This window comes from Electrophorus electricus, chromosome 21 (genome assembly GCF_013358815.1).
Source record: "Electrophorus electricus isolate fEleEle1 chromosome 21, fEleEle1.pri, whole genome shotgun sequence".
In the NCBI taxonomy this organism is placed as follows: Eukaryota; Metazoa; Chordata; class Actinopteri; order Gymnotiformes; family Gymnotidae; genus Electrophorus; species Electrophorus electricus.
This window is the reverse complement of record NC_049555.1, coordinates 10,652,137-10,678,835: the sequence shown is the minus strand read 5'-3', so window position 1 is coordinate 10,678,835 and position 26,699 is coordinate 10,652,137. Positions and strand designations below refer to the sequence as shown.

The window sequence follows — 26,699 nt, the reverse complement described above, 5'->3', positions numbered from 1 at the left end:
AGGTATATGTGAAGTCTGGTTTAGGCACTTAGGTACCTAAACCTTTGTTTTTTTTTCCCTCATGTGTTCTAAGTATTTGGAGGTCAAATCTGTGCAGGATTGGTGCAGTAGCAAGGAACTGATAGCCCTGCTTAGTTGTACAAGTTAGAAACAGATATTTAAACTTGTGAAACTTCTCCATTGTGATCTAATTTCTGTTGTTCTATTGTGAACAAGAGATAGTTTTGCCTTGTTTTCTAAATCTAAATGACCATTGGAAAGTCATGCTATAACCATACACCAAACATGGTCAAAATATGATGACCCCTAATACAGTTTTACGCAACCCAGTGTGACTAATTGACATGTAGCATCCACACTGTACTTAACATCTGACATTGAGTCAATTGGGTGAAACTCCTTGGACTAGTTCAAAAATGGTAATTTTTAAATAATCATGAATATTTCAAAACTGTATGGTTTAGAAAACCACCACAAGAAGCAAAGTTCACATTACTTGATGCCAATATCATGTGCACACATTTGAAACAGAATGACAGGTTTAACTAGTGCCCCAGGAGTCAATTCCCATGAAACTTCAACAAGTCTTAGAGAGTGTGTGCCTACACATATCATTTAAGTTTTGTGTGGATTGGCCAATGCTAAGCCTGTGAAATGTGCCCTGGAATCCGGTTGGTCGAAGGCATCCACATTTTGTAGATATTATATCACACCTATAGCCCTTGTGCCAGACTTGAATACAGACGTTGTGTGTTGAGTTTTACATTAATTGGACTATCTTGATGTTTGGGACAATTTTTGCATGTTATAGCACCTCACCTCAGAATCCCTTTTTTGAGATGATCCAAAGCTTTTGTGATGATACACCAAAGCACTCATGAGCTGGTACCATATATTCTAAGCAGTGTAAGCTCCACCTGGTGTCTGGAATCTATATAGTACTGTAATCTGTTGGATAATTATTAAAGTCCAGACTCTTGTGAATCTCTGGAGGTCAGATTTGTCTGGTGTCTGGTCAAAATGACTGACAAAAATATGCGGAATTTTGCATGATATGCAATTATTTGGAAATCTAAGTAGGAGGAGCTATATGGTTCTTTTGAAAACTTTTTGAAAACTGGAAGTCTATTAAACAATGGTTATATTACAATTATAGAATTTTACTTGTATGGAATACCGGGAAGGAATTATCAACTGTAATGCATTATGTATTGCTATAGCGCCACCTATAGTCCAATCACACTAGTGTTATGCACCAGAGTAGTGGGAGGGACTACTACCTAGTGAAGTTTCATATCTGTAAGACTTACAGTTTGGTCTGCCAGTTTCGATTTAAGGCAGAAAAAGAATAACTAAGAAAAATAATGGGTTCTAACTATATACATGCTAGGTTCACAATTGTTAAGAAATAATTCCTCCAGTACTCAGTGAGGATCTACCAGAAAACACCAAACCTGGAATGTTGCCATTCCACATCACTATTCCCAGAGAGGTCTAAAGTTACACCCCTTGTGAGGGTGTCTGAGTAAGTGGCTGAGGAGAGGATATAGAGACTCCCTTATCCTACTCCTCACCCCTCTCTTACTCCCTCCCGCTTTCTTGTTTAACACCACCCAGGCCCATTCCAGAGCACAGGCAGTTCACTGCTTAGCGACGACGTAAACAGAAGCGTCTGCCAAAGGGTGAGGCTGCAATGCCAGCTCATAAGCTTATGACTTTGGCTACACTTTGGCTACTTTTTTCCACCTGTGTGCTTTCACTTTAATTTAATGAATTCTACTATCAAATCTGAAACTTCGAGGGATTTCCGAGTTGGTTTCATGTTGTATTCTGTAGCTACGCCTGTACATTACTAGCCCACAATGTTTATATGCAGAAAAAAGGATTTAAGCAAACTGTAAATGGGGGAAAAAAAATCTATATATATATATATAAAAATAAATAAACAAACCAAACAAAAGCATGGAGAGCGCTTGCTAAACTTTTCCTTTAGGGGTTACCATGAGACACTGCTGCTTAGTCAGAGATCCATTTCTGGAACTTTCCATCATTTGCCTCAGCTGCCTCTTTTCCCAGATTAAGCTCAGAACAATCCAGTGCCTCTTGCAAATTATCACAAACAAACCAACTCATAGAAAATGATCACAAAACACCTCCCAACTGTTAAGAGAACCCTAACCAATATCTTATTTACCCAGCAAGCCTCAAAATTGAAGTGTAAGGAATTGTGAACTTGTGCATGTTTGGCCAGAAATGGACAAGACAATGTTATTGTGTATGCGATGTCCCAGTTGTGGTCCTCTATGAACCTCCAGAAGAGTCAAGTGTGACTCTCTCTCAGAAAACTTGGAGCTTGATTTTGCTGCTCATCTTTCTGAAGGTGCTTCCTCCTTCAAGTTACTGTTCTCCAAATAATTCCCTTCTAATCAATCACTATTTTCATTTTGCAGTTAAAGTATGAGTGATTCTACAGAATCACTGAGTACTGTGACCATTTTTGAGTGGGTCTTTGCTGGAAGAGGTCAAACTGTATTTTAATGAGAAAGTGTCCTCAACTTTGTGTCATTCTGCTGATGTAGAAACAACTTCTGGTGCATAGTCACAACATTTCTCTCTTCCACCATTTCACAAGGCTGAAAACAGCATTCTTCTCATCATCTTGCCAAACTGCACTCTAAGGTCAGTCTGAGACCATATGAGGTGTAAAACCTGCTCACATTCAGTAAATCCAGTAAAATGGTGAAAAAGCAGTAGTTTGATCAGGATGATTAATTATTACTAAACTGAAAGACAATGACTACAATTTGAATCTGTTAAGAATAAAACCTCTAGTGCAAAGGAAAGCTAGCAATAATTTGTAATATGAGATCAGATAATTAGATAGCAAATGAGTGACCACTATGTCGAATCACTGTAAGTGGAGGAAACAGAACTGTTGGAACAAACAGAAGTGGGTCTTTCTACATAGGCATGGCACTTTAGAGTGAGCGGCTTCCCCAACAGCTTCCTAATCTACACAGAAAACTGGAAGGAGTATTCCCTTAGCCTGTTAAACCCCAAACCCTAAAGAATTGGAAGACCCTGCAATGTTCTCCTCCCATTAAGATCACAGTTTAGATTCAAACGATTTAGATCAATCAACTGTAATATCTTATTATTGCCATCATCTTTCTTTCCAGACTTACTGCTGGTTTTGTCAGTTGTCAGTGAATAACAACACTGAGCACAATGTCCTTTTTCAAGGATTAGACAAAAGGGCACAGATTTATGAAATTACAGTAACAAATGAAATTCTCTATTATTATTATTATTATTATTATTATTATTATTATTATCATCATTATCATTATTATATAGTCCATAAAGACCTCTGCCAGGTCATAACTAAAGTGCAATGTTCTGCTTTTTGCCAAAACCAGCAACAAAATATCTGAAGTGCCTCCAAAGGTGAGAAACAGGAATTCCTGGTTCAAGCTCATTTTAGTGGGGAAGCTGGCAAACACTGAATGTTCCGTTAGGCATTCAGAGTGAAATGAGACCTTACAGACATGCCCCGTTTCCAGTAATGCTAAATTACAACAAAAAGTCAAAATGCTCGACAATGGTGTAAGGAATTAAAGAGTTATTTAAATAATAACAAATAGGTGAATGAAAACATACAAGCCTGAAGCTTACACTAATACTCATAACTGCAAAAAGTAGTGAATAAATACGTCCAAGCAATGCAGCTCATGCACGCACACACACACGCGCACACACGCGCACACACATGGTATTCCACTGGTCTGCTCTTGTTGGGTATTTCCATCCCATGACTCACTGATAGAGAGTTGTAGAATGCCTGGCACGTCAACACTGGGTCTCACTACACCATGGCTATGATTCCAGTCAATCGTTCCCTGAAATTTAGTCTTAGAATTTCAAAACCTTGTTCTCAGTATAATGGCACTTTGGCACAGACTGGATTCTGGCACTTTTTCGTAGTTTTATAAATAATATATATAGAATTTGTCATCCTCTGAAGGAATATAGTTTCTCTAAGGAGGAAAAGCTGTTTTATGCTTTGGCCAGAATTCACATCCATAAAATATGTTTGACCACCTACTGGGCATAAAAAGAAGAGATCAGATATTCTGAGCTAGCACAAGTCTTGAGTTTCCCTCTGAATGTAAATATGGATTAATGAGAGAAATCTATCATCAGCAATTCACAACTGAAAGGTACAGTTACATAGTGTAATCTGTGATAACGATCTCTGCAATAACAAACTTCAAGAAGCTTTCCCAAACCATACGACTGCTAATTTCTCCCCATTCTGGACATGCTTGCAAAAAGCATGCATGATTCATTATTTCTAAACAGAAAGACAATGACCATTTAATAAAGTGAATCTGTTAAGAATAAAACCTCTAGTGCAACAGAAAGCTAACAATAATTTGTAATATGAGAACAGATAATTAGATAGCAAATGAGTGACCATTATGTCGAAACACTAAGTGGAGGAAACAGAACTGATGGAACAAACGGAAGTAGGTTTTTCTAGACAGGCATGGCACTTTAGAGTGAGCTTCTTCCCCAACAGCTTCTGTTGAAAAAATGTGTGATCGATGGCTGGTTTGGAGTTTATTCTCAGCTAACCAAACACAACGGTGTGGAAATACCTCGTAATTCTTTTTGATAAAAGTCTGGTATTCCTGCCACAGATAAAAAAAAAATCTTATAAGTGGAGAATCTCCAAAGACAGTCCAACTATGTTAGACTTTATTTGTGTATGGAAAAATTGCCTCAGACCTTATGGTCTTTTTCATGACTTTACCACAGGCGTACTGGAAACAAATATTCAACAGAGAATAAATTTGAAGTTGGTTATGAGCATAAAAAATGTTAAAATGTATAGGTCTGCTTTCAAACTATTTTACCAACTATGCAATGGGAGAATTCAGAAATAAATAGACATTAACCTGCACTTAACTTGGTACTTAATTATTGCTGGTATGACACCAAAATACGTAACTAAGTACACATGTTTACACAAACTAGGAACAATATTTAATGCGAGTTTTTAGTTCCGTTGCAAATAACGTTATCAGCTTTCTTCAATCTACAGGGAAAAAGCAGGGGCATGCGAATCGAAGGGATTTTTTTGGTTTTTGTTTTAACCCCAAGTCTCATCTCTCATCGCTGTTCATTTGAATTCTGTGGAATTTACTGCAAAATCACAAACTGACAAAATGTAATTCGATTAAACCGCTAATCTACATCCCGCAGTCAGGAAAGAAATAGGCTGTAACAAATGTCGCCAATTGTGTAACTCGAACCCCAACTTCATTCACGGTTAGTTTCAAACTATGTAGAAGAATTTAAATTGGTATCGAAAATGTAAACAGAAATGCTCATTTACCGAAGGTTATGGCTCGCCTATTTTGATCACGTCCGTTAGCTATTTTCACTTATCGGTCCCAGAGCAATAAACTGTATTTAAACCACCCATATTTCAATTACAGCTTAGTACTTCCATCATTAGCCGACGTATAAACCTCAGTATCATGGCCTCACTGTACTGTAAGATGAATTCCGCAGCTCAGTCTGTTTTAAGCGACCATACCTCAGTCGTAAATAACACAAGATATCGAGCTGTAATACCCTGTAACCTTGTTCGTCTACGATAATCAAAATGTGCTTATATATTATCATATCTTTTTTTCGTTTAAATCAAACTACGGGTTAAGACACAATAAACAAAATAATAAACAACATCATTGCTTTCTAGTTTAATGGCCGAAACAAGACGCAGAGTCTATCACGAATTGAAAGAACACTTACCCAGAAAATGAAATTGAAGAAAAAGAGCATATATTTGATGCATTTCGTACAGCCTTCGACGCCCATGTTTGGAGTTTGAGGTTTTTAGACTGTGATACGTATGGTATGCTGCAGAGAACGGTCCGCCGTGCGACTACAGGACAAACTCGGGTCGCTACGCCGCGCTATCGGTGTGAATGACGTAAGGCGGGCGCCACCCAGCAACCCCGCCTCCTCCCCCATCTACTCAAGCAGGCGAGCACCGTGCAGAGCCCTCGCCCAGCGCGCGGCGCTGGCTTCGTCTGGTTTGGGGAGCGACGCGTAGGGAAAGGCTCTCAGCCTGGCTGGCGCGAGGCTTGATTTTGGGCTTATGTGCAGCAAAATCCAGTTCGCAAGTCTGACTGGTGTTTTGTTGCCTCTTAGCCTGGGAGCTTTGTTTAGCTTTGCTAAGTGATTTGTGCACAAGAAGAAGTCTAGCTTATTCTTTTTCTTTACACTTTTTTAAGCGACTTTAAAGTGTGTGTCCTCTGTTGACGTCCGCATTTGGGGAAAACAGTTACTTTCTAAAGTAGCATATGTTTCTGCAGGGCTTGCGGTCATATTACAGGGGGAAAAACGCAAAATATTGTCACAGGATTTCCCTGTCATGTGTTTCCCGTAAATCGTGGTTTTATGACAATTGTTATTAGGTGCAACACAAAATAAAAAGGCTCACATGTAACAAAGGATACATGTGGTATGAACTTCAGGGTGTGGAATAACCCGACACTGAACCGAAGAATTGGCCGTAAAAACTAATTAGGACTAAATAATATTCTGAATCTGAAATATAATATTAAGTAAGTATAAGATTTCGAAAGAAGACGGGGCAAGAGGTGATATTTCAATGCGGGTCTTTGTAAAACAAGCGCATGCTTCCCTCTAGTGTTAAAAAGTAGCTATGAGGATATTACGGTTATAATAACAATTTCATGCCTCCCCTTAGTGGTTATACTCAGATATATCGATTGCTCCTTCTAATGGCTATAAAACCTACGAGAATATTATGGCTAATATTAATAGAGAATGTAATGTACAGCATATACGTCCTGTTTCGCTGGAAACCTTGTGTACATCATTACAAATGAGACTCCAAATCAGTTGAATTCAATTCAATGGTGCTTTATTGGCATGACAAAATTATTCATATTTGTATTGCCAAAGCTTCGATGAAAATTAACATGTAAACATGTTAAACAAAAGATATAATAGACAACACTACTACAATTGCTATCAATAATAGTAATAACAACAATAACAATATAACTACAAGAGCAATACTCCAATTAACATTATTACTTCGACTGTTACCTCTATAACTGATAATAATAATAATAATAATAATAATAATAATAATAATAATAAGAAGAAGAAGAAGAAGAAGAAGAAGAAGAAGAAGAAGAAAAAGAAAAGGCTCTGTAACTGTGATATCTGAAATAGTCACTCACTGTCCCTTGAGGAGTGATCAAGTCAATGGGAAGAAATTAGGAAATCTGTCTCTCTCTCTGTCTCTCTCTCTCTCTCTCTCTCTCTCTCTCTCTCTCTCTCTCTCTCTCTCTCTCTCTCTCCGTCTCTTTACACATACACAAATGCACACACACTTTTTTCTTCTCTCCTTAACCCTCCCCGTCCTTCCTCATCTCTTACTCCCGAGGATTTCATCACCTTCTTTTGAGGAGAAGGTTGCAGCAGTCCACCAGTCCTTTTCCTCTGTTCCCATTCCTCCAACCAGTGTGCATTCCCCAACATCCAACTCTCTGACTTCTTTTACTCCTCTCCTCAGATGAAATTCTTCAACTCCTGATTTCCAGTAATCCAACTTCATGTCTGCTGGAACCCATTCCTTCCACTCTGTTCCAGATAATCTCAAGAGTTCTACTTCCTTTCATCTCTGTCATCATCAACATCTCCTTACCCTCTGAACATGCACCATCTCCATTCAAAACCGCCAGGGCGATACCAATCCTCAAGAAGGCCACACTCGATGGCTCCAACATAATCAATTACAGACCTGTATCATTTCTCTCTTTCCTCTCAAAAGCCTTGGAATGAGCAGTTTACAATCAATTATCTCTTTTACTCACCCAGAAATAGCTGCATGATCCCTCTGTCTGGCTACACACCGGCACATTCAAAAGAAACAGCCCTCATAGCAATGACGGAGAAACTTAATGCTGATAAAGCTGCCAAACTGTCCTCTGTCTTGATTTCAGCAGCCATTAACACAGTAAACCACAATATTCTCCTCTCTGTTCTCTCCAGCCTTGGTGTGACTGGCTCTGCATGGAAATGATTTCAGCCCTGTCTAGAGGGATAGTTCTATCAGGTAACATGGAGAGCACCCACACCCAATCCATATAGACTCTCCAACAGTTTCCCCAGGGCTCAGTATTAGGCTCTCTTCTCTTTGTATACTCTTTTTCTTGGTGATGTAATATCTTCTCATGGCTTCTACCACTGCTGTGCTGATGACACCCCATTATTTCTGTCTTTCCCACCCTCTGACATGCAGGTCTCCAGACATATCTCAGCATGCTTGACTGACATTGCATCATGGATGACAGCCCACACTTAAAGCTCCACCCCAGTAAAACCAAGCTTCTGTACATCCCAGGAATTCCCTGCCCTTACCATGACCTCACAGTTTCCTTTGAGAACTCTCTGGTATCACCATCTGAAGCTGCTCATAGACTGGGCATAACTTTGAACAACCAGTTGTCCATATTAACTCATGTGTCAAATCTGACCCAGACTTGCAGGTTTCTCCTTTGTATTATATAAAGGATTCAGCACTTTCTCTGCCCAGATACTTGTGCAGTCTCTTATAATCTCAAAGATAGACTACTGCATCTCACTGCTTGCTAGTAAGATCTCTACAACTTGTCCAGAATGCAGCAGCATGACCGGTCTTCAATCTTCTGAAGTTCACACATGTCATTCCACTGCTGCGCTCCCTTCATTGGCTTCCAGTAACTGCCCACATCACATTTAAAACCTTGTTGCTTGCCTACAAAGCCAGAATTGGACCAGCCCCTCCATACATGATGTCAATGGTCAAAGCCCAATCTGTACCTTGAGTACTCAAGTACGGCTCGGCTTGAAATACCATGCTTCAAGTCTCATGGAAGATAAGCATCAAGATTATTCTCTCTCCTGGCTCCTAGATGGTGAAACAAACTTCCACTTGCTGTCAGGACAGCAGAGTCCCTTGCAATCTTTAAACACAAACTGAAGACCCATCTATTTGTGGAATATTTAAACGACCACTGATCCTGCTCCTATGTCAAGTAACTGAAACTCTGGTACTTATTGTAGGGTATTGTTTATTGCACTGATGTTGGCTGCTCCTCTGTTGACTAACAAACTCTAGCAGGTATTGTTTATTGCACTGATTGTTGTCTGAGCTAGAGCTGATGTATTTTTGCACTTCTAGGCATCTGCACTGATCCCTGTATTTCAACAGCATTCTAGTTTGTTGGCATCTTGGACTCTAACCTGCTGGACTGAAGTTAAAATGTGCTGCTTGGAAAAGTGCTGATCACTATTGTGTACTGAGAGTGACAGTATTTCACCAGTTAAATAACACACATCAATATATTAAACTAGTTTAACTTATAGGGTCACGACTGACAGATCGATTTTTAAAAGAAAAAGAGGGAGAAAATAATAATCATCTTAGGGGTTCAAACACAGTTGACCACGTTGTGTGCGGAACCTTCCAGCAACAGACCCTGTGAAACAGTAAAGAAATCATCTATTTATTTGTGGGAAGAAAGTACTTCAAATCTGCATTATGTACCCTGCTGAGCTTCTTAAATATCCATGTCGGTTGCTATGTTTCTTGGTAGTTCTGTAAACTTGTCAAAATGTTTGATATTGTTTAGATCACTGGCTGAAATGATCAGTGAAATATGTATATGGGCTAAGTATGAGACAAATTAAATCTCATAATCATCATCATGATCATCATGATATGTTTGAATCATATGTTTTATTTATATATCACATTTGTGACACCCAAGGTTATTTTGCGCACACACACACACACACACACACACACACACACACACACACACACACACACACACACACACACACACACACACACACACACACCCACACACACACACAAAGGGAAAGAGGATTTAGAGAGAAGAAGAAGAACAAGAGTAATTGTTTTCATTGCACCTTCTCTAGCCCCACCTGGAGATAGTTCCTTTACGCACTTCCTTTAGGCAAACTTAAAGACGTCTCCAATGAAACACCCAGGCTACTGAAACAGACAGAGTTAGAACAAAGCAGAACTTTCAAGAACAAACAGCACTACTAGAAACGCAAAAGCTATTCAGAAACGTTTAATTTTGCGTGTTTCCGTAAGATGGCACTGTCACGCTCTCTCCAGGTTAGTAAATTAGACTATGTATGGACCACAGATTAATGTTTTTCTGTTGTCCTTGTTGAGGTTTTTTATAACAGTTTATTATCTGTGTTGTAGCTCTATGTATACGGTTGTATATTTGTGATTGGATTTAAATTAACGCCGAACCACTATAGGGCTCAATCTGGACTCTTCAAACGTGTTAGAAAACGAGGTGATCAAAGCAGTTGTTTTCTGTTACTGTCCTGCATGCCGACAGCAGCAAGCCAATCCTCGCGGCATACAAACTCATCTCAAATGCCTTCCTACGTATGACGCGCGCCAACACTTTCGAATGCCATACAGGACATAAACCAATCAGTCACTGCTTAAATAATTTCCGTGGGTGAGTGCAAAGGCCGGCTAAGACGTAGCTTACTTCCCCGACCTTCTGACAGAAAACGTCTCTGGTACCCATAAAAGCATATACAGGCGACAGTGGACTCCGGAGAAACACCTCCCTTTTTAATTGTTTCCCTTTAGCACTGGACCCCATTTTCATCACGCCTGATTTAATGCGAAGTACAACTTATGTTTAACGCCGAGTCAATAACAGACAACAGAAAATGGGAAACAACGTATAAAAGTGTGTCCTGAAAAACAATGCAATGCACTTAAGACCAATCTAATGATGCACTTACATATAAATTCTACCATTTTTCAATAGATCGTGAATCAACTGACTGAGTACAAGGCCAAGTTACCAAATTCAAATGAAAGATCAAAGTTAACCCTTCAGTGACCAAAATAAACAACAACCCATATAAATACACGAATAACTACCATACAACTTTAACTAACAGACAACTTAGTTTGTGAAGAGGTTGATTGGAATACGCCGCACTGATGTGTTTGCGGATGGGAATGCGCAACATGATTCTGCGCATTCTCGTGTTTGCGACAGTCTGAGCCATTGTTGTGAGTGGAGCTCTCCCTAGTGCTGAAATTATCCGAATTTCCATTAAGTCATTGCGCATGCGCGTCCGTGGAAGCTAGCGGTAACTAGTGTTGTCCCTCCGCAGGAGTGACTCCCCTCTGTTCTCGTGTGCTTGCGGCGCACAGCACGGAGAGACAGAAACACGGAAAAATAGAATAGTTTCAAGCAAGATATCTTATTTGTGGAAACGAGCGAACTAACCAATACTGAAGGATTCTCGTGTTTTCTGCAGTAAGATGGAAAGGATATCTTCTCTGCCACATTCAGTTTGACGCCGCTTCACAATCCCGAGGTAAAAAATAAATTGTTTATGGGATAACTGTTGTCTGCTTACTAAAACTTTGTGTTTTGCTGGTATTTGGACAGATAATGTAATAGAACACCGAAAAAAATGGTTAGTAAAACACCTAAATGTGATCCTTAAGGATCAGACCCTCTGTAGATATCTCAGCGTGCCTAAAAGAGACAGCGGCTGTAGACAACACTACTGCATGTGGCTGCGTTTCTGAGAAGAGGAGAGACTATCACAGACTACACAGGGTGTGAGGAACGAAAGAGGGGAGCGCTTTGTCGGATTGGAACTGTCCCTTCTCAAACACATCGGCAGTATCGCCTTCAGCTGAATGCTGTCAGTGCAACGGTCCGGACACTTCTGCTGGATCTGAATATGAGGATAATAATGATTTTGGAGAGTCTGCTTTTGGAGTCTTGGTTCGTGTTTTCGTGGGAGGTTAGCATTTGGAATCATATCGTTTCTTGCTTCCTCAAAACCACCGGACAGAGCCTTTTATTTTTCTGAACACCACCGCAAAAGGTATAAAGAGCCAAGTAATTTACATAAGCTATGCGTAATTCACGATAGATTTCGAAGGTGCACAAAAAGCACATTTTATGTTTTGGTCTTATTATGGTTTAACTTAAAACAAACAAACAAACAAACAAACTAATTCCACTATTGCGCACATGTTGTAATACCTGGACCTTGTTCGAGACATGCCTAAGCGACGCGATGGTCCAAGGCGACGAGAAAGACCGTGTTGTGATTAACGTGGGAGGGATTCGACACCAGACCTACCGCAGCACCCTGCGCACTCTCCCGGGAACTCGTTTAGCTTGGCTCGCGGAGCCCGATGCCCACAGCCACTTTGATTACGATGCCCAGATCGATGAGTTTTTCTTTGACCGTCACCCGGGTGTCTTTGCGCACATCCTCAACTACTACAGGACCGGCAAGCTGCACTGCCCTGCAGATGTTTGCGGGCCGCTATACGAGGAGGAGTTGGCATTCTGGGGCATTGATGAAACAGATGTGGAGCCGTGCTGCTGGATGACTTATCGCCAGCACCGAGAGGCAGAGGAGGCCTTGGACAGTTTCGGCGGGGGGCCCGCCGAGATGGGTAACGACGAGACGGAAGGAGACGGCTTGGGCGACCCTGGAGATGGCGATGAGGAGCTGGAAATGACCAAGAGATTGGCACTGGGGGACTCGCCAGATGCCAAAACAGGGGGATTATGGCAACGTTGGCAGCGTCGTGTCTGGGCACTCTTTGAGGACCCTTATTCTTCTAAATATGCAAGGGTGAGTGATGACAGGTTTCACACAGGGCCAAGCAAAGACTCTATGTCTCTGAGTTTTGGTTGTGTCTTGAATTATTCAGCTTTTCCGTTTTCCTTGAAAGCGTAGATCACCTCTCACTGCTGCGGCGTTATGAAACGAAAATGTATTACAGAGAACCTTGTTAAAATGTGTCAAAAAGCGCACTTCATGCGCAACTGGTTGTTTCATTTTTATATGGCATTTGTGTTTTAGTACATTATAACGTGTATCTTTTCTCTGAGCAGTTAAAATGCTGTGCAATAAACATTAACATTCTAGCGATTACAGGCAGAGAACGTGCAATCTACCCAGGCGTCGTGTTGCATTGATCGACAGCTTCCTCGCCTACAATACTGCTGTGCAACGCGACGTGAGCTCGCTCCGCAGCCGCGGGCGTGCTCGTACACAAATTAATCTCTCCGGGAACGAGATTAAAGAGAATACATCACGCGGCGATGCCTTTTCTTTATTTATGTACCTACGCTGCTTTGAGCTACACATCTGACGCGTCATTAACGACAAATATGTCTTTTCCATCCCGAATGTGATTCGAGGCATCAGTTAAGATGATTATTAATGCGAAGTAATCAAATGCTTTCTAAGCATACATTCGGTCAGGTACAGTTTTGACAGTACATGCCATTTTGCTGGGTTCTTTTAACCTAGTGCGCAAAATAAAAACTAAATGTGTTGAAATGAGAAAAAATGTTAAAATGAAATCATTTAGATTAACTGTAGTATTTGCGCTGTAAACTCAGTGCTTATCAATTATAGAAGCACACTGGTAGAGAGACCAATAATAGCTTAGACTTTTCTTTAAAACGAAGGTTGAATTAAACACTTTAATGGTTTGCCCCATCAAACCAACAGAACAATGTGTAGAATAGATTCCAAAACCAACGGGACACTCATGAAATAAGGATTTCCTCCATGTTTCACGTGCGAAATCATGGAACTTGCACCAGATCCGTTTCATTGGAAATAAGACACCAAAACAAGAGTTCTAAGTTGCTGATTGTCATAGTTGTTGGTTACAGGACTGCACAAGATACACTTAAGACGGTATCTAAGAAAAAAAAGGCCATTGAAAAGACCTCAGGATTTCATTACACACACACACACACACACACACACACACACACACACACACACACGCGAATAAATTTCTACAGGAATAAGTTTACCAGCTACATTTAACAGTTCCATTTCGGAGAGAGAGAGAGAGAGATAAAGCGAGAGAGAGAGAGAGAGAGAGAGAGAGAGAGAGAGAGAGAGAGAGAGAGAGAGAGAGTGTGTGTGTGTGTGTGTGTGTGTGTGTGTGTGTGTGTGTGTGTGTGTACAGCACAAAAGTCGTTAAAATACAATATTTCTAAGAGCACGACACAGCATTCTGAAAGGCTACTAGAAGATTGCAGTACTTAACTAGCAGTTGTGAAACGTCGGTAATGTAGCAATGCAGGATGTCAGTCGATGGGGACATGACTGAGACTGAACCAGTAGCACGGAGTATGATAAGAGATAACGCAATGCTGACTACTGCAAGGAAATACAATACCGAAATGTAAAAGGTGATAAAGAAGAGAGGGAAGGATGAAGCTAAATCATGCGAATTAAATTTTTATTACAGTGCAGTCAGTAATGCATATTAAGATCAGTCTTTGCGATGATGAGGTCATTTTGGTCAAATTACATTTGTCAGTGGGAATGTTTAATTGCATCTCTTTAATGCAATTAAACTGTTGTAAACCACAGCTGTTAGTCTATTTTCGGAAATATTTTATAGCGATGAATTTCAGCCTTTTTGGAAGGACTGTCTTATAAAAATATAGAAACTTAATGCGCCCAGAATTTTATGAGCTCTTGTTAGAAGTGCCTCGATGTGCCAAGGAGGCAAGAGTGGCCCATTACAACTGAAACATTGCGAATTGCATATCTGTGTTGTGCTGTGCACGATCGCCCTGTAGTTCTTGAATCAGCTAGGAGTGATTCAGCTTTTAAAGAGTTCTTATTATCAGTGAATCAGACGTGAGACGAAGCGCCAGCTTGCCGCGACGCGCATCTGAATTAATCAAAACGTGAGTCATATGACCGAACGGATTACTATCTAAACACCCCTGTCTGCGGCGCCCCGTGCACAGCGATGCGCGGCTTCAGAGAGGGAGATGGAGAAAGCCGCTGTGTCGTGCTAAACTAGCAGCTGTTTGTGTTGGTCTCCCATAGGCACCTGATATATCCATGTCCTTGGCGGACGAGATGCCGCTTTTCCCCAGTGTATGTCTTGGGAATGCGCTGCCATGGCAACGGCTTTCGAGCTCAAATGAAACCGATTAATGCGTGCTCTCTCGTGCAGGGTGCCAGAAAACGTGACAAACTTTGCCGGAGTTTCTGCACCTTGTGACTGTGCAACAGAAAGTATTTTGATTTTCAATACTTCCAGCGGAAAGCCATCGGTTAGACAAAATAGAAATTCAATCATAATCAAATCATACTTTGCTCATTGTAGGTTTAAATCTGTGGTAAGATCATGAGTGTTTAACTACAAGCTTTGCAATTGTGGAAATCAGTCTATTTGACTGCCACAGGAGCTGAGAAGTGAGAAGTGCCCCGGAATTCCTAAATGCCGAGCTAGAATTGTCATAATTTACTAAAGAGAAAAAGCTACCAGCTACCAGCTGCTTCAAAAAACAAAACAAAACAAAACAAAAAACAAATAAAAAAGTATTCACTGGTAATCATGCAAGGCTACTTAAAAATATGCCTGTTGATTTATTTAATAAAACAGCTCCTAGAAAAGTGATTTTCAGTTTCTCATAAAAAGGCACCATTATTTTTGATGGGTCATTAGTCACAGCAGATTTTAGAGTGGCTAATATTTATCACTGATAATCAATGATTTAAAAAAACCAACAAAAACAAACCTTTGTCTACAGCTCTTTTTTTTTTTTACTACATAAAATGTTGTTCAGATTAATTATCACATTATTCTTGTTATTCACTGTTGCCCCCCAGACGACTTCGATTACTGCCTTTATGAAACTAGTCAGGGCTGCTCTTTTTTCTGTCCTGTTTTGCTATCACATTTCTACTCGCAAGCATGCTTCTGGGCTATTACACGCGCCAGCTGGGCTCTTGCCATGACCGCAATCAAAATGAATCTGCTGGTCAATACACAAGTGCACCTGCCTACTTGTGCATGGGTGAGTGAACTGGCGCATGCCCAGGACTCAGTGTGTCCTGCTCTGGGGATGTCCCACTGCTCTGGGTAAAGCATGATTGGTATTGTCCATTGAAGAGACAGAGATGTACTCTGCCCTTTGCCTTTCCTGAACTCTGCTCTATTGCAACTGCTCAAACAAATATTATCAGCCTGTTTAAATGTCTGTGGGCTGAAAGGAGGGAAGGTTAACTGCCTGCAACTTTCTCCTTTCTAAAGTTATGAAAGAAATCAAGAACCTTTGCACACACTGATTCTTGGCTTGGTGTCTGTCCATTTTACCTATATATTATTATCACAGATCATAAATCCTGAGTGCATACAAAATATTTTGTATATTTAACGGATACAGCGTGGCAACTACTGTTGTAAAGCACAGTAAAAACAAAGGCTAAAATGACAAGATCTATTATTGTTTCAGATCAAAGCTTAATGGTATTCTTAGACTCTGGCCTAATATAGTATGAGGAATTCTTCCTTGGAGGCAACAAATCATCACTGTCAGTTGCTCTGCAAGAACATCTGCTAAATGCTGTAAAGGTAAATGCAAACATTGTCCAACATAAGATGCAGAGAATGACTTTACTCTAATGTACATAAAATGTTATGTACAGCATACATTAGAATAAATGGTCACTGTACTTTTGTAATGTCTTTGGCAGTCATTGCTGGGGTGCTGGTGTATGTTTAAGATCTTTCCTGTTGCCAGTGTTGTTGCAGGGAGAAAAAGTGTCTGTTCACTGCAGCATTGGATCCTGTACCTGCGATGAGAGAGGATTTGCACATTGTCACATATGTCCTCCAAGCACTTTCCTTAGCTGGGTGACCCTTGTCACCGGCCGCAAGAGTGTCAGGCCACAAAAGCACAGCACAGGCCAGGCTGTGGCTTCCTCAGGGCAGGCTTGCCGAGGCCTGTATTCACTCCCTTGCTGTGCACATCCTGTAAACAAACCTATTAAGCCATGGCCTTTAGAGGTCATGAGGTCTTAACTGCTCTCACAAAAAAAAAAAAAACAACAAAAAAAAAACCCATAAAAGGTCCTGTGAAAATGTGGAATGGTCATTTGGAAACATATATCAACCGCATCCTCCAGCCTTAGTAACATATATACTAAAGTAACACACTGTTGGCAAGCTGTTGGCAACTTGTTTGTAACCCATAGCTTGAGTTCAGGTGGAACTACATACATATGTTCCAGAGATCTGACTGAACAAACTGATGGAAGTGGAATTAAATAGCAGACACTGTCAGGATGGACTTCAAAAGAGAGGCAGTATAAATAATTTCATACTAAAGTCCTGTGTGAGAGAAAGAGAAGGATAAGGGGTGGGATACAGTTTTACGTGAATGACCGCCAAGTGTGACAGATGCTCCAAAAGTCAGATTGCTCTTGGTGGCTATAGAGACTACAGAGGTTTTGAGGAGCAGTGGTGAGGAGGAGACCCATCACAAATAAACACAGGGATGCACAAAGCAGTGATCACAAAGGCAATCGTAGCATGCAGGTCACTGAATTAAAGATGCTAAAAGCAATTTGCTGCTATCACGGTGATCTTACATAGCAATACAGCATGCCATTGGGAAAGAAACAAATAGAATTTAATGTACAGACGACAAAGGAATGTTAAAAAAAACTTAAGAGCTTTGCTTTTGAAAGAAAATCTGCTTTTATGTTGTGTCTTCAAACACAAAAAATACAGAGCAGATTATTTCCTTTGGCACTACTTTAGGATGTAAATTATAGTTCAAAAACTATGGGAGTGAAAACAGCATAGCATACACAGTTCATATAGTGTTTATTGCTAATAGAGTGAGATATGGAGGTAAATATTCACAGACTGTTGCAGACTGGTAATATCTGAAAAGTGCAGATTTTTTTTTAGAAAGTCAAGCCAGGAAGGAAATACTGTTAAGACAATAACACACTTTCTAACACATTTTTTACACATGCCTGCAGGTTTATGTAATGTTTTATTTATATACAGAACTAACAGATATAATTGGGGGAGCAAAGCGTTTTTCACCCATGATTCATGTTTATTTTATAGAGCATTTTTTGGCCTGTTTGTCTCGCAAACGTCTGTTTTTGCTGTCCTGTTTTTTCTCTCTCACCTTTCTCTTCTCTTCATTCAGTGAGTAATTATTTGGTCTTCATTGCCTCCCTTTCTCATTTTAGTAGGTTCCCATCTTGTCTATAGTGAGTGATGTCTTGAAGACATGACTGTGTATCTGACAAATGAGAAGGCGTGTCGAGAGGGTGTAACCAGATATAAGAGTAGACAACTGTACCTCCCATCTGGAATTCGTGCCTTCTTTCTGGCTATGTCCACTTCTGTCCTTTAGGTAATTAGATTATTTGTGGCAGCATAAAACAGTTGGTGTGGAATAACAAGGATTCTCTTGCTATCTGAATGCTGAGCAGAGCTTGTAGGGAGCTTGGTGCGATTAGCATTAATTAGGCTGCAGTAGCAGGACGAGGACCAGGCCCTGTTAATGAATGGAGAGGGATAGCAAAGGGTCCCATTACTTAGCCTGCACACTCGCTAACCTTTAGTCTGTTTCACTGACAGTGATCTTCTTACCGAGGGACAGAGAGGCAATAGGGTACACGGGAAAACTGGGATCTTCTATTATATTCATATCATAATTTATAATTATAGAGCAACTGTATATAAGGCATTCATCTTATATGCCCAATGGGATAGAACAGAATTATCTGTACTTATGTGTTATCTGGCTGTTTGTTACAAAAGTCATGTGGAGTATGTGATTTCTACTTACATAAACAGTTTGTGGAGATCTGCATGCATAATAAGCTTTGCCAGAATAACTCTGATATACAATGTCATAAATGTGTGCAAGCAATCAGACATGCACAGATTTAAATATTACAAAGCAGATTCTGCAGTGAACTCTTTAGAAGTATATTTACTGTAACACTGTTTGGTTATACGTGTGTGTGTACACACACACACACACACACACACACACACACACACACACACCCACACACACCCACATACACCCCCTCAAACACAAACTGAACGGACTGAAATCTTGCTATAATAAATAATTATACATGTAGACGAATCTATGCCTTTAGAAGCCTACACACCTTAGTGCACTGTTTCTTCGCTGTCCCTTTGCTTTTTTCCTGATACCACAAAGCTGAGCAGACAGACCCGTCCCCTACCAATAACGCCCCCAAATCTCCCTAATTATGTCAACCCCCACCCTTCTCCCCCCAGTTCTGCCTGGGAGCAGTAAGTGGAGCAGGACAACCCCTTTAAAAAGTACCAGGGCAGTGGCTCCAGAGAGATGGCAGCTGCTGTGAATAGACTTGATGCAACCCAGTCGAGAGCCTGGATGTCAGACACTCAAACTGGGGCACCCGTAGAGGCTAAGACTCCTGGTGCCGGGCTGGTGAAGTTTGTTTAAAGGATGCAGCCTAGGGAAGAGCTCTGGTAGGCATGGCCTGGGTTAGGAAGATGCTAGTCTGAAGAGTTTTTTCTGGTTACAAGATGCGTGAACTACGGACACATACTTTATCTGATGCTGATGAGAAGCTTTGGAGAAAGCCTTCCCCTGAGGCACAAAAATCCATGGTAATTTGGTCCGTGAATGATCACCTGTCAAGTCTTGAATTCACACACTCACTGGAAACGTGAGCAGGACTCTGAAACGTGTCACTGCATCATTAACACTGACTTTAGGGTCACTCGCATATCCAAGCAAAACTGAAGCTTGACTGGAAGTGTGCGATCTAATGAGAGATCTCAGAGTAGAACAATGCGCACAAAAGTGCACGTCGAGTAGAGGGACAGGGAAGGGGTACTTTCACTCTCAGCATGCAAACTCCACAGTGCAAGGAGTGTGATCTGCACGGCTTAACTGGTTGAACAGACAAAAGAGATGCTGAAGCAAGAGTTGTTGATGAGTTGCCATGGAAACTGGCTCCTTCTCTGGTGGCCAGCAAAAACATAGTAATCAAAGTAACGTGATGCCAGACAGCTATCAGCTCCTGCTTAAATGCAAACGCTCCATGTCATGGGCAAATATTTGCCTCTGCATGAGGCAGATCCAAAAAAAGATATAGTGATATAGTGAGTGTGGTATAGTCAGGCCACATGCAGGTTGTACACTAAAAGGAATATGTGTACAGGTGGGATCAGGTGTGAAATGGATCTGTTCTATTTTACCCTTCCTGTTTTAATGTTATTCCATTTTTTTTGTTCCCATTGACGTCACTGCATGCACTTAACCCATGGAAGGTGCATATGAGTTCTCTAGGAAAGGTCTGGCTGAGATGCTCCAGTGTGCTCCTAACTGTGCTAATATTGGGTTTGTGTAGGTTCTATGTATCTTCAAAATATGTATGAAGGACACACTAGTCTGTAGGTACAGTAACATGTGAAACATGTGTTGTTTCTCATCATTAACATTACTGTGGACCTTAATTTGTCAAGCGAGCATTAGGGATTCTAGATTTTACCAGCAATAAGCAAACTTGGACATTCTGCAGGAAGGTTCGATGTGGAATCCAGCAGTAACCTGTCAAAAGTTATTTTGAGGCTATTTAAGATGCGGAAGAGGTTCACCAGGTTGCTGGTATTTTGTTCCACCCAGGGTGTCAAGGTGATGTTCAGAAGAGCATCTCCTGTGGATGCACCTATTGGGTCTGAGGTTGTATCCCTACACTCACACACAGTGTCATTTATGTTGTGGCTGCTTGTACCTCCTGGTACTGTTCTTCTAAGAGGTCTGTTAAGTAAGGGAAATGGCTGTAGTGTGCACAAGGCATGTTTATGTGTGTTGTGTGTATGTGTGTGTGTGTGTGTGTGTGTGTGTGTGTGTGTGTGTGTGTGTCTCCATACGATGACGCATATGCAGTATCAGTGTGGGTGGAGGTGACCATAGCAAGGTCCCTGCTGGTCCACAGTGGGTATAGTGTTGTCGCACACGGCCAGGGCAACTGCTCCACACAGTCCCATGCCAGGACACTCAGGATTCTGACGTGTGTGCCAGGCTTATGTGACAGTGGTAACCCACAAGGCCCTAGGCCTGCCCTAGATCTCACTGAAGATGTTTATGTGGGGATTTTATGAGTATGGTCATCTGTATTTATGCTGCATTTAGCCTTCTATGTCACAGAGTAAAAGAAACATAAATGTATGTATTTATTTATTTATTGACAGGGAGGGAAATCACTAGATGAGCAAAAACCCTGTTATCAAGGAAAATTTGCAGGCAATGTTACTGCCAGTGACCGGCACATAATCACTTCATGAGTGAGTACTAATTCAGTGATAATTGAGTGGTGGCAAAATCACAGTGTCAAGCCCCTGGTTGAGAAATGTGGGCAATGTGGATACAAACTCATGCCGGGAGTAGAACCACTTGATTTTCACAACTCCTGCTGCCAGCCACAAAGAGCATTCTGGATGCCAGGAAAGCATGCCCACAATCGGATCACACAGCCGTTCCCTGGTTTGTCTTTCATCTCCTCGGTCTTATAGGTGCCTACTTAGACCGCACACTTAGAGCCAAATGCGAGCGCATCATTAGAGTTTTATGAAAAGGTCTTTACAGTGTATGGGTGGAGGAGGTAGAGCCGGGTTGGTAAGAGGGGTGGAGGCTTGGTCTAGGATTGTAGCCACCTGAGGGAAAAAAAATCAAGAAAGAATGGGAAGGCAGTTGGCCTGTAGAATATTCATCATAAATATTGAATGTTTCATCTAATTGAAAGTTGAAAGTGATCAAAGCCAAGGCCCCTGATCATAATGCTTACATGTGGTGAAATGTTTTTGATCACATGGGCCTCACTGATCAATGCTGAAATATTGTTTGCTTGTTGCATTAGGGTGTTGTGTGTAAGGAGTTGTGGTGTACAGGATCGGTGCAATCTTCTCTTTACCTTTCTGTACCTATCAAATCCACATGCCTATTGCACTGTATTGGAGGTGGCTCCCTATGCCAACTCAGTGAGTGGACACTGCTGTTTTCTTATTAATTCCTTATAAGTAGAGACTAGAAAGGATGCCTGACTGAAAGCTCACACTACATTAAGAAAAATAATACACATGTGTAATGCACAGATGCATTTTGGCCCTCTATCTGTACACATACCATCTCCGCTGACTGGCCAGGCAGTGGTTGAGTGGAATACATTTAAGAATTATTGTAAACTAATGCAATTTGGGTGCATGGATTCAATGTCATGAATTCATACGTGTAAAGTGCTGTCGAAAGCATCCAGTTCAACTACTCCTGACCTTAGCATTTGCCTGTAACAAGTAACACATTTTCTCAGAGAGCCAAAATGGCGAAAGCGAATAATTTACAATTTGGATGCACAAGCACACTCTGAGCACGTAGCAGATATATTCAAAATTTACTGGGCCCAGATTAGCTGGTTGAAAGATGTTGTTCAAAGCAAAGTCTTATGACTGTGTTATGTCTTATGACTTATGTTTTATGACTGGAATAGTAAACAGATGATACTGAATACAGACATATGCATATGTATTAGTGCCATTATGTACCAGTAAATAAAGAACAGAGACAGTTTTGAATGTCAGGGGGCTACCATATCTTACTTTGAAGTATTCCTTATATTAAAAAAATGTCATGTAGAACATTGATTTCTAAAAATAGATTGTTGAACATAAAAGTAAGTTTGATATATGCAGTAAAAAACAAAATAATAGGCCAAACTTGAAACTTAATACAGTAATCTTATCCTTTCATTTCTCAGCCTGAATTGTTTATTATTCTTTTGTGGGTGAGTGTGTCTTATTTTTTAAGAGGCAGCCAAACTTACTTGCATGGAAGACATGTTGGCTCAGCAGATCCTTACTGTGGGATGTTCATTTATGTTTTACTACAGTGTTGTCTGTGCTCACTAGGGCTGGTCTCAGCACACTGAATGCACTAGGGGCTTATTATGCAAGGTGAGGTGTTCATTCAGAGATGCTACCGTGCTACTGGCCCTTGGTAAAGAGCTTGTGTGGCATTTTAAAACCAGTCAGGTGCCTCTGACTGCTTTTTGAAAACCGTCCACAATCCGCATCATTCTCATCTTTCACTCAGAAGGGAAGCGTGACCTGTGACATTTATGAAAGGGCAACATTGGTCTCCAGTGGGAGGATCTCTGACCTCATCTTTGGCAACCTTGTAGCCCAGAGACACGAGCTTGCGTCCCCGCAGAGGTGACCCATCGGAGGATTAACACAAGCGGCAATGCCTAAAGGACAAGCATCAAAGGGTGACCTTACCGGCCGTCTGTCAGTACTTCTCACAGCCGCAGGGCTTTGATGCTTCTTGCTGCTTGTGCACAAAAACAGGAGAACAACATCATCAACTTGCACAGCTGCACACAAAGCCAAGTACAGCCAGGCCTATTGATGGGCCTAAAACACACAGTCAGCAGAAATGCAGAAATGCAGACAGATCCTCAAATGTGGGTGCAAAGCAATGCTGGGTTACATAAGAGAACGTGACAGGCTTTCATCTAAGGAAACAAGGTAGAATGAGAGAAAGAAAGAGAGATAGAGGGAATTGATGTAAAGGAGAAGAGGGAGGAGGCTGTACTATTTTTGAGGCATTTAAACCCCCCCCAGTAATTTTTGCAATACAGCAGCGCTGTGTTGTCTTTAGGGACTTTCTCTATTTCTGTTTCTTAGAGGATAGTCCCCTTTAAGGCCAAATGCTGCTTAGAGCCTAGAGTGTATATTGTTTTAATACAATAGACAGGAAGCCATTGCACACATCACATTTATTATAGTTGTTATGCTTGCTTTATTGTGTAGTTTCTGTGTGTGTGTGTGTGTGTGTGTGTGTGTGTGTGTGTGTGTGTGTGTGTGTGTGTGTGTGTGTGTGTGTGTGTGTGTGTGTGTGTGTGTGTGTTTCATGCAAGCATTATAACATCCTTACAAATGTTACAATGCAATTGAATAGCAGCACTAGGTCAAAACCTGAAGTGATAGAAAAGATACTGCATAGTTTTATTAACTCCTGATTGTATCAATTACTAATCCCTGCCTCAGACCTTCACATTAAAGTGTCCATAATTCATGGGTATTTTAAAAACAGCAATAAAAATGGGCTGAATCAACTGATTTCTTAATATCTCATATTTCATGAAAAATAATAAATATTTATTTGCTCATTAAATTGGACTGAGGCCAGATGTGCTAGGAGCTCTGGAGTTTGAAGACAACAACAGGTCAATATCACACTCCAGAGGTCACTAGTCATCTCTCTGGAGTTCGGCCATGCATTGTTAATGGACAAAGATGGAGTGCATGGTTGCTGACTGGCACTGGTACAGCTTGCAGTGTTTAACAGGTTTGTACCAGACTTACAAATGCTAAAAATTAAAAAATGCTAAAGTTTTAAAGCAACACAGGCAGCAGCTTTACTTGTTTATAAGGGATTATTAGATATGCTTTAATCTGTCCTTTGCAGTTATAGATATCAGCGTAAACAAATTCAGTTTCATCTTTGTTTTGCTTAAATCTGTTCAAAAGTTGTCCAATTGTTCTGCAGGAAAACAAACCATTGTGGAGATGCACTTTTCACGCTGGGCACTTTCACTATTAGATGCTGCACATGTTAACGAGGAAAGAAGTGGGCTATCTCGGGTGGGGAGCTAGCCTTGGTCCTGGCGTGCAGTCTGTGAGACCGCGGATGCGCCTCAAGTGTTTTGTCTCGCTGTGAGCCCTCGTGTGTAGGAGTCCGTGGACGAGGCCGCACTGCTCACCTGTGTAGCAAGCCAGGACACGCTGGGGAGGTGGGGGGTGCCTGGTGAAAAAACTGCACTGCAGAAATAATTTTGAATTTGACTGTAAGGTACAGTGTGCTGTAATTCTGAGAGAGCAGCTCGGTGCAGCAAAGACACTGAAATTGAATTAACACCCACTGTGTTTATGTAAGTCCAGCTGCACACAGTTCAACTGCAGAGTTTTTGCTGAATGAGGATCAATTTTTCTGTAATAGTCAAAAAAGTCAAAAGGTTTTTTATCATACAATACTGTTACTAAAACTAAATGTAGATGAATAAAAAATGTAAGAAGATTGATGCTGAGTTGTATTATTTGATTTCTTTCCATACGATCAGATGGAGGCCATTGATCTTAGGGGTTAAGTTTAACAACTATTGATGCTATGCATCACTAATACTTGAGAGAGAGACAGAGTGACATAGAGAGAGAGAGAGAAAGGGTGCCTCAAAGGAACATCTGTCACTCGCTGAATCACACCAGATCTCTGAGAAGGAGTGTACATTATTTTACACTTACTGATCCATTGTTTTTTAAACAGAGAACTTGGCCATTTGTCTTGACAAATGACTATTACATATTCAGTATGTAATAGTATAGAGTGTTCCCAAATGAGTGGGGTGACACGCTCAGAAAAAAAAAAAAAAATTCAGATAAAAAAACTTCAGAAAAAGAAAAGATATTTACATGTTAACAAAAATATTTTAAAAATGTATTACAGTTTATTATAAGTGACTTATATTAAATATTTAGGGTGAAGCAAATGAAGTCTAAATGATTATAGAAAAGTAGATGAGGATAAGAAGACAAAGAAGGAGAAGAAGAGAAAATAAAACAGAGTCCATTCTCTTTGTGTTAAAACTGCTCCAGTGCCTGAGCAAAGGCTGCTACAGATGGTTGGTTTATGCAGCTATTTCGTGCAGCTTGCAAAGAATTCACCTCCAGTCACGCCTACCAAGGACTCGTCTCCGGCTTTCCAAAGGATCCAGATTTAGAGCCACTGCCTGTCAGCGCTGGTTTCAGAGTTTTTCCATTTGGATGCTTTTTTGCTTGTCAACTAAATACCTGCACAGAGTGCATCACAGCTACAAACTGTCTCATGCTCCAAATAGAGAACAAATGATTTCTTTCGTTTCAAAACAAAATGAGGGGCAGTTTTTATTTTATGCATATTCTTTGTATTAAACATTATTCAGTGTCCTTCAAAAAAATGTAAATTAAATTTTAAAATGTTTTACATTATGTTATGGTACAATGTTGTAACTGTAATTATAATCAAATATAGTGAAACGTGCATACAGTACAGAACAGATGGGGAAACATCACAGATCCATTCAGTATATTATGTTATTCAGTGTATTATGGTATAATTAATGGTGCAGTTACTTCTTCACAGAGGTAAATGACGGTATTACCAAGTATCAGAATGCATCCATACCATGATACAAGCACAACTACCTCTAACAACAGTAGTGGTGATACAAAACTTATTCAGTATGCTATTTCTAAGAGATACCAAGGAGCCTAGAGGACAAAGTCATAAATCAGTGTGTCCTGTGCTGTTAGTTCCTATGTACATTTCCACCAGAGAGGTTGCAGTATTGAAGTAAGCGAAACCCTGCATGCCCGTTACTGTGTACTGTCTCAGGCAGACCATTCTGCGTGAAGAGTAGCTGACAACACCCCTGGTGTGCTCCAGTCTTACACCACCCAGTGCTTCTCCTCCTCATGTGCACCACCCACCTGGATCAGGATCCTTTCAGGAGCTTTAATAATGTAGTAATGTTAAGTAGAGTTACACAACGCCCATTACCCACACCCACCCACTGATGCTGCCGCTGGAGTAAGGGTGGCCCCATTCAGGTACTGGGCCCCACTTATTAGCAGAAACTAGGGTATCTTTAGCTGTATG

General features: G+C 40.8%; 2 protein-coding genes across 4 annotated transcripts in view; one reads left to right on the top strand and one right to left on the bottom strand.

Annotated features, from left to right (window-relative positions):
* The window catches only part of cd81a (CD81 molecule a), a 23,997-nt gene extending 18,004 nt beyond the window's left edge, over positions 1 to 5,993 (bottom strand). The window contains exon 1 of the mRNA XM_027017658.2: positions 5,824 to 5,993. Coding sequence (XP_026873459.2) covers positions 5,824 to 5,889 — 66 coding nt within the window. The 5' untranslated portion in view covers positions 5,890 to 5,993. The remainder of the gene's footprint in view (positions 1 to 5,823) is intronic.
* A 5,258-nt stretch (positions 5,994 to 11,251) lies between these two features.
* Positions 11,252 to 26,699, top strand: part of kcnc1a (potassium voltage-gated channel, Shaw-related subfamily, member 1a) — a 31,448-nt gene continuing 16,000 nt past the window's right edge. For all 3 annotated transcript variants that reach the window (XM_027017697.2, XM_027017696.2, XM_027017699.2), the window contains exon 1: positions 11,252 to 12,774. In XM_027017697.2, the coding sequence (XP_026873498.1) occupies positions 12,205 to 12,774 (570 nt within the window). In that variant the 5' untranslated portion in view covers positions 11,252 to 12,204. The remainder of the gene's footprint in view (positions 12,775 to 26,699) is intronic.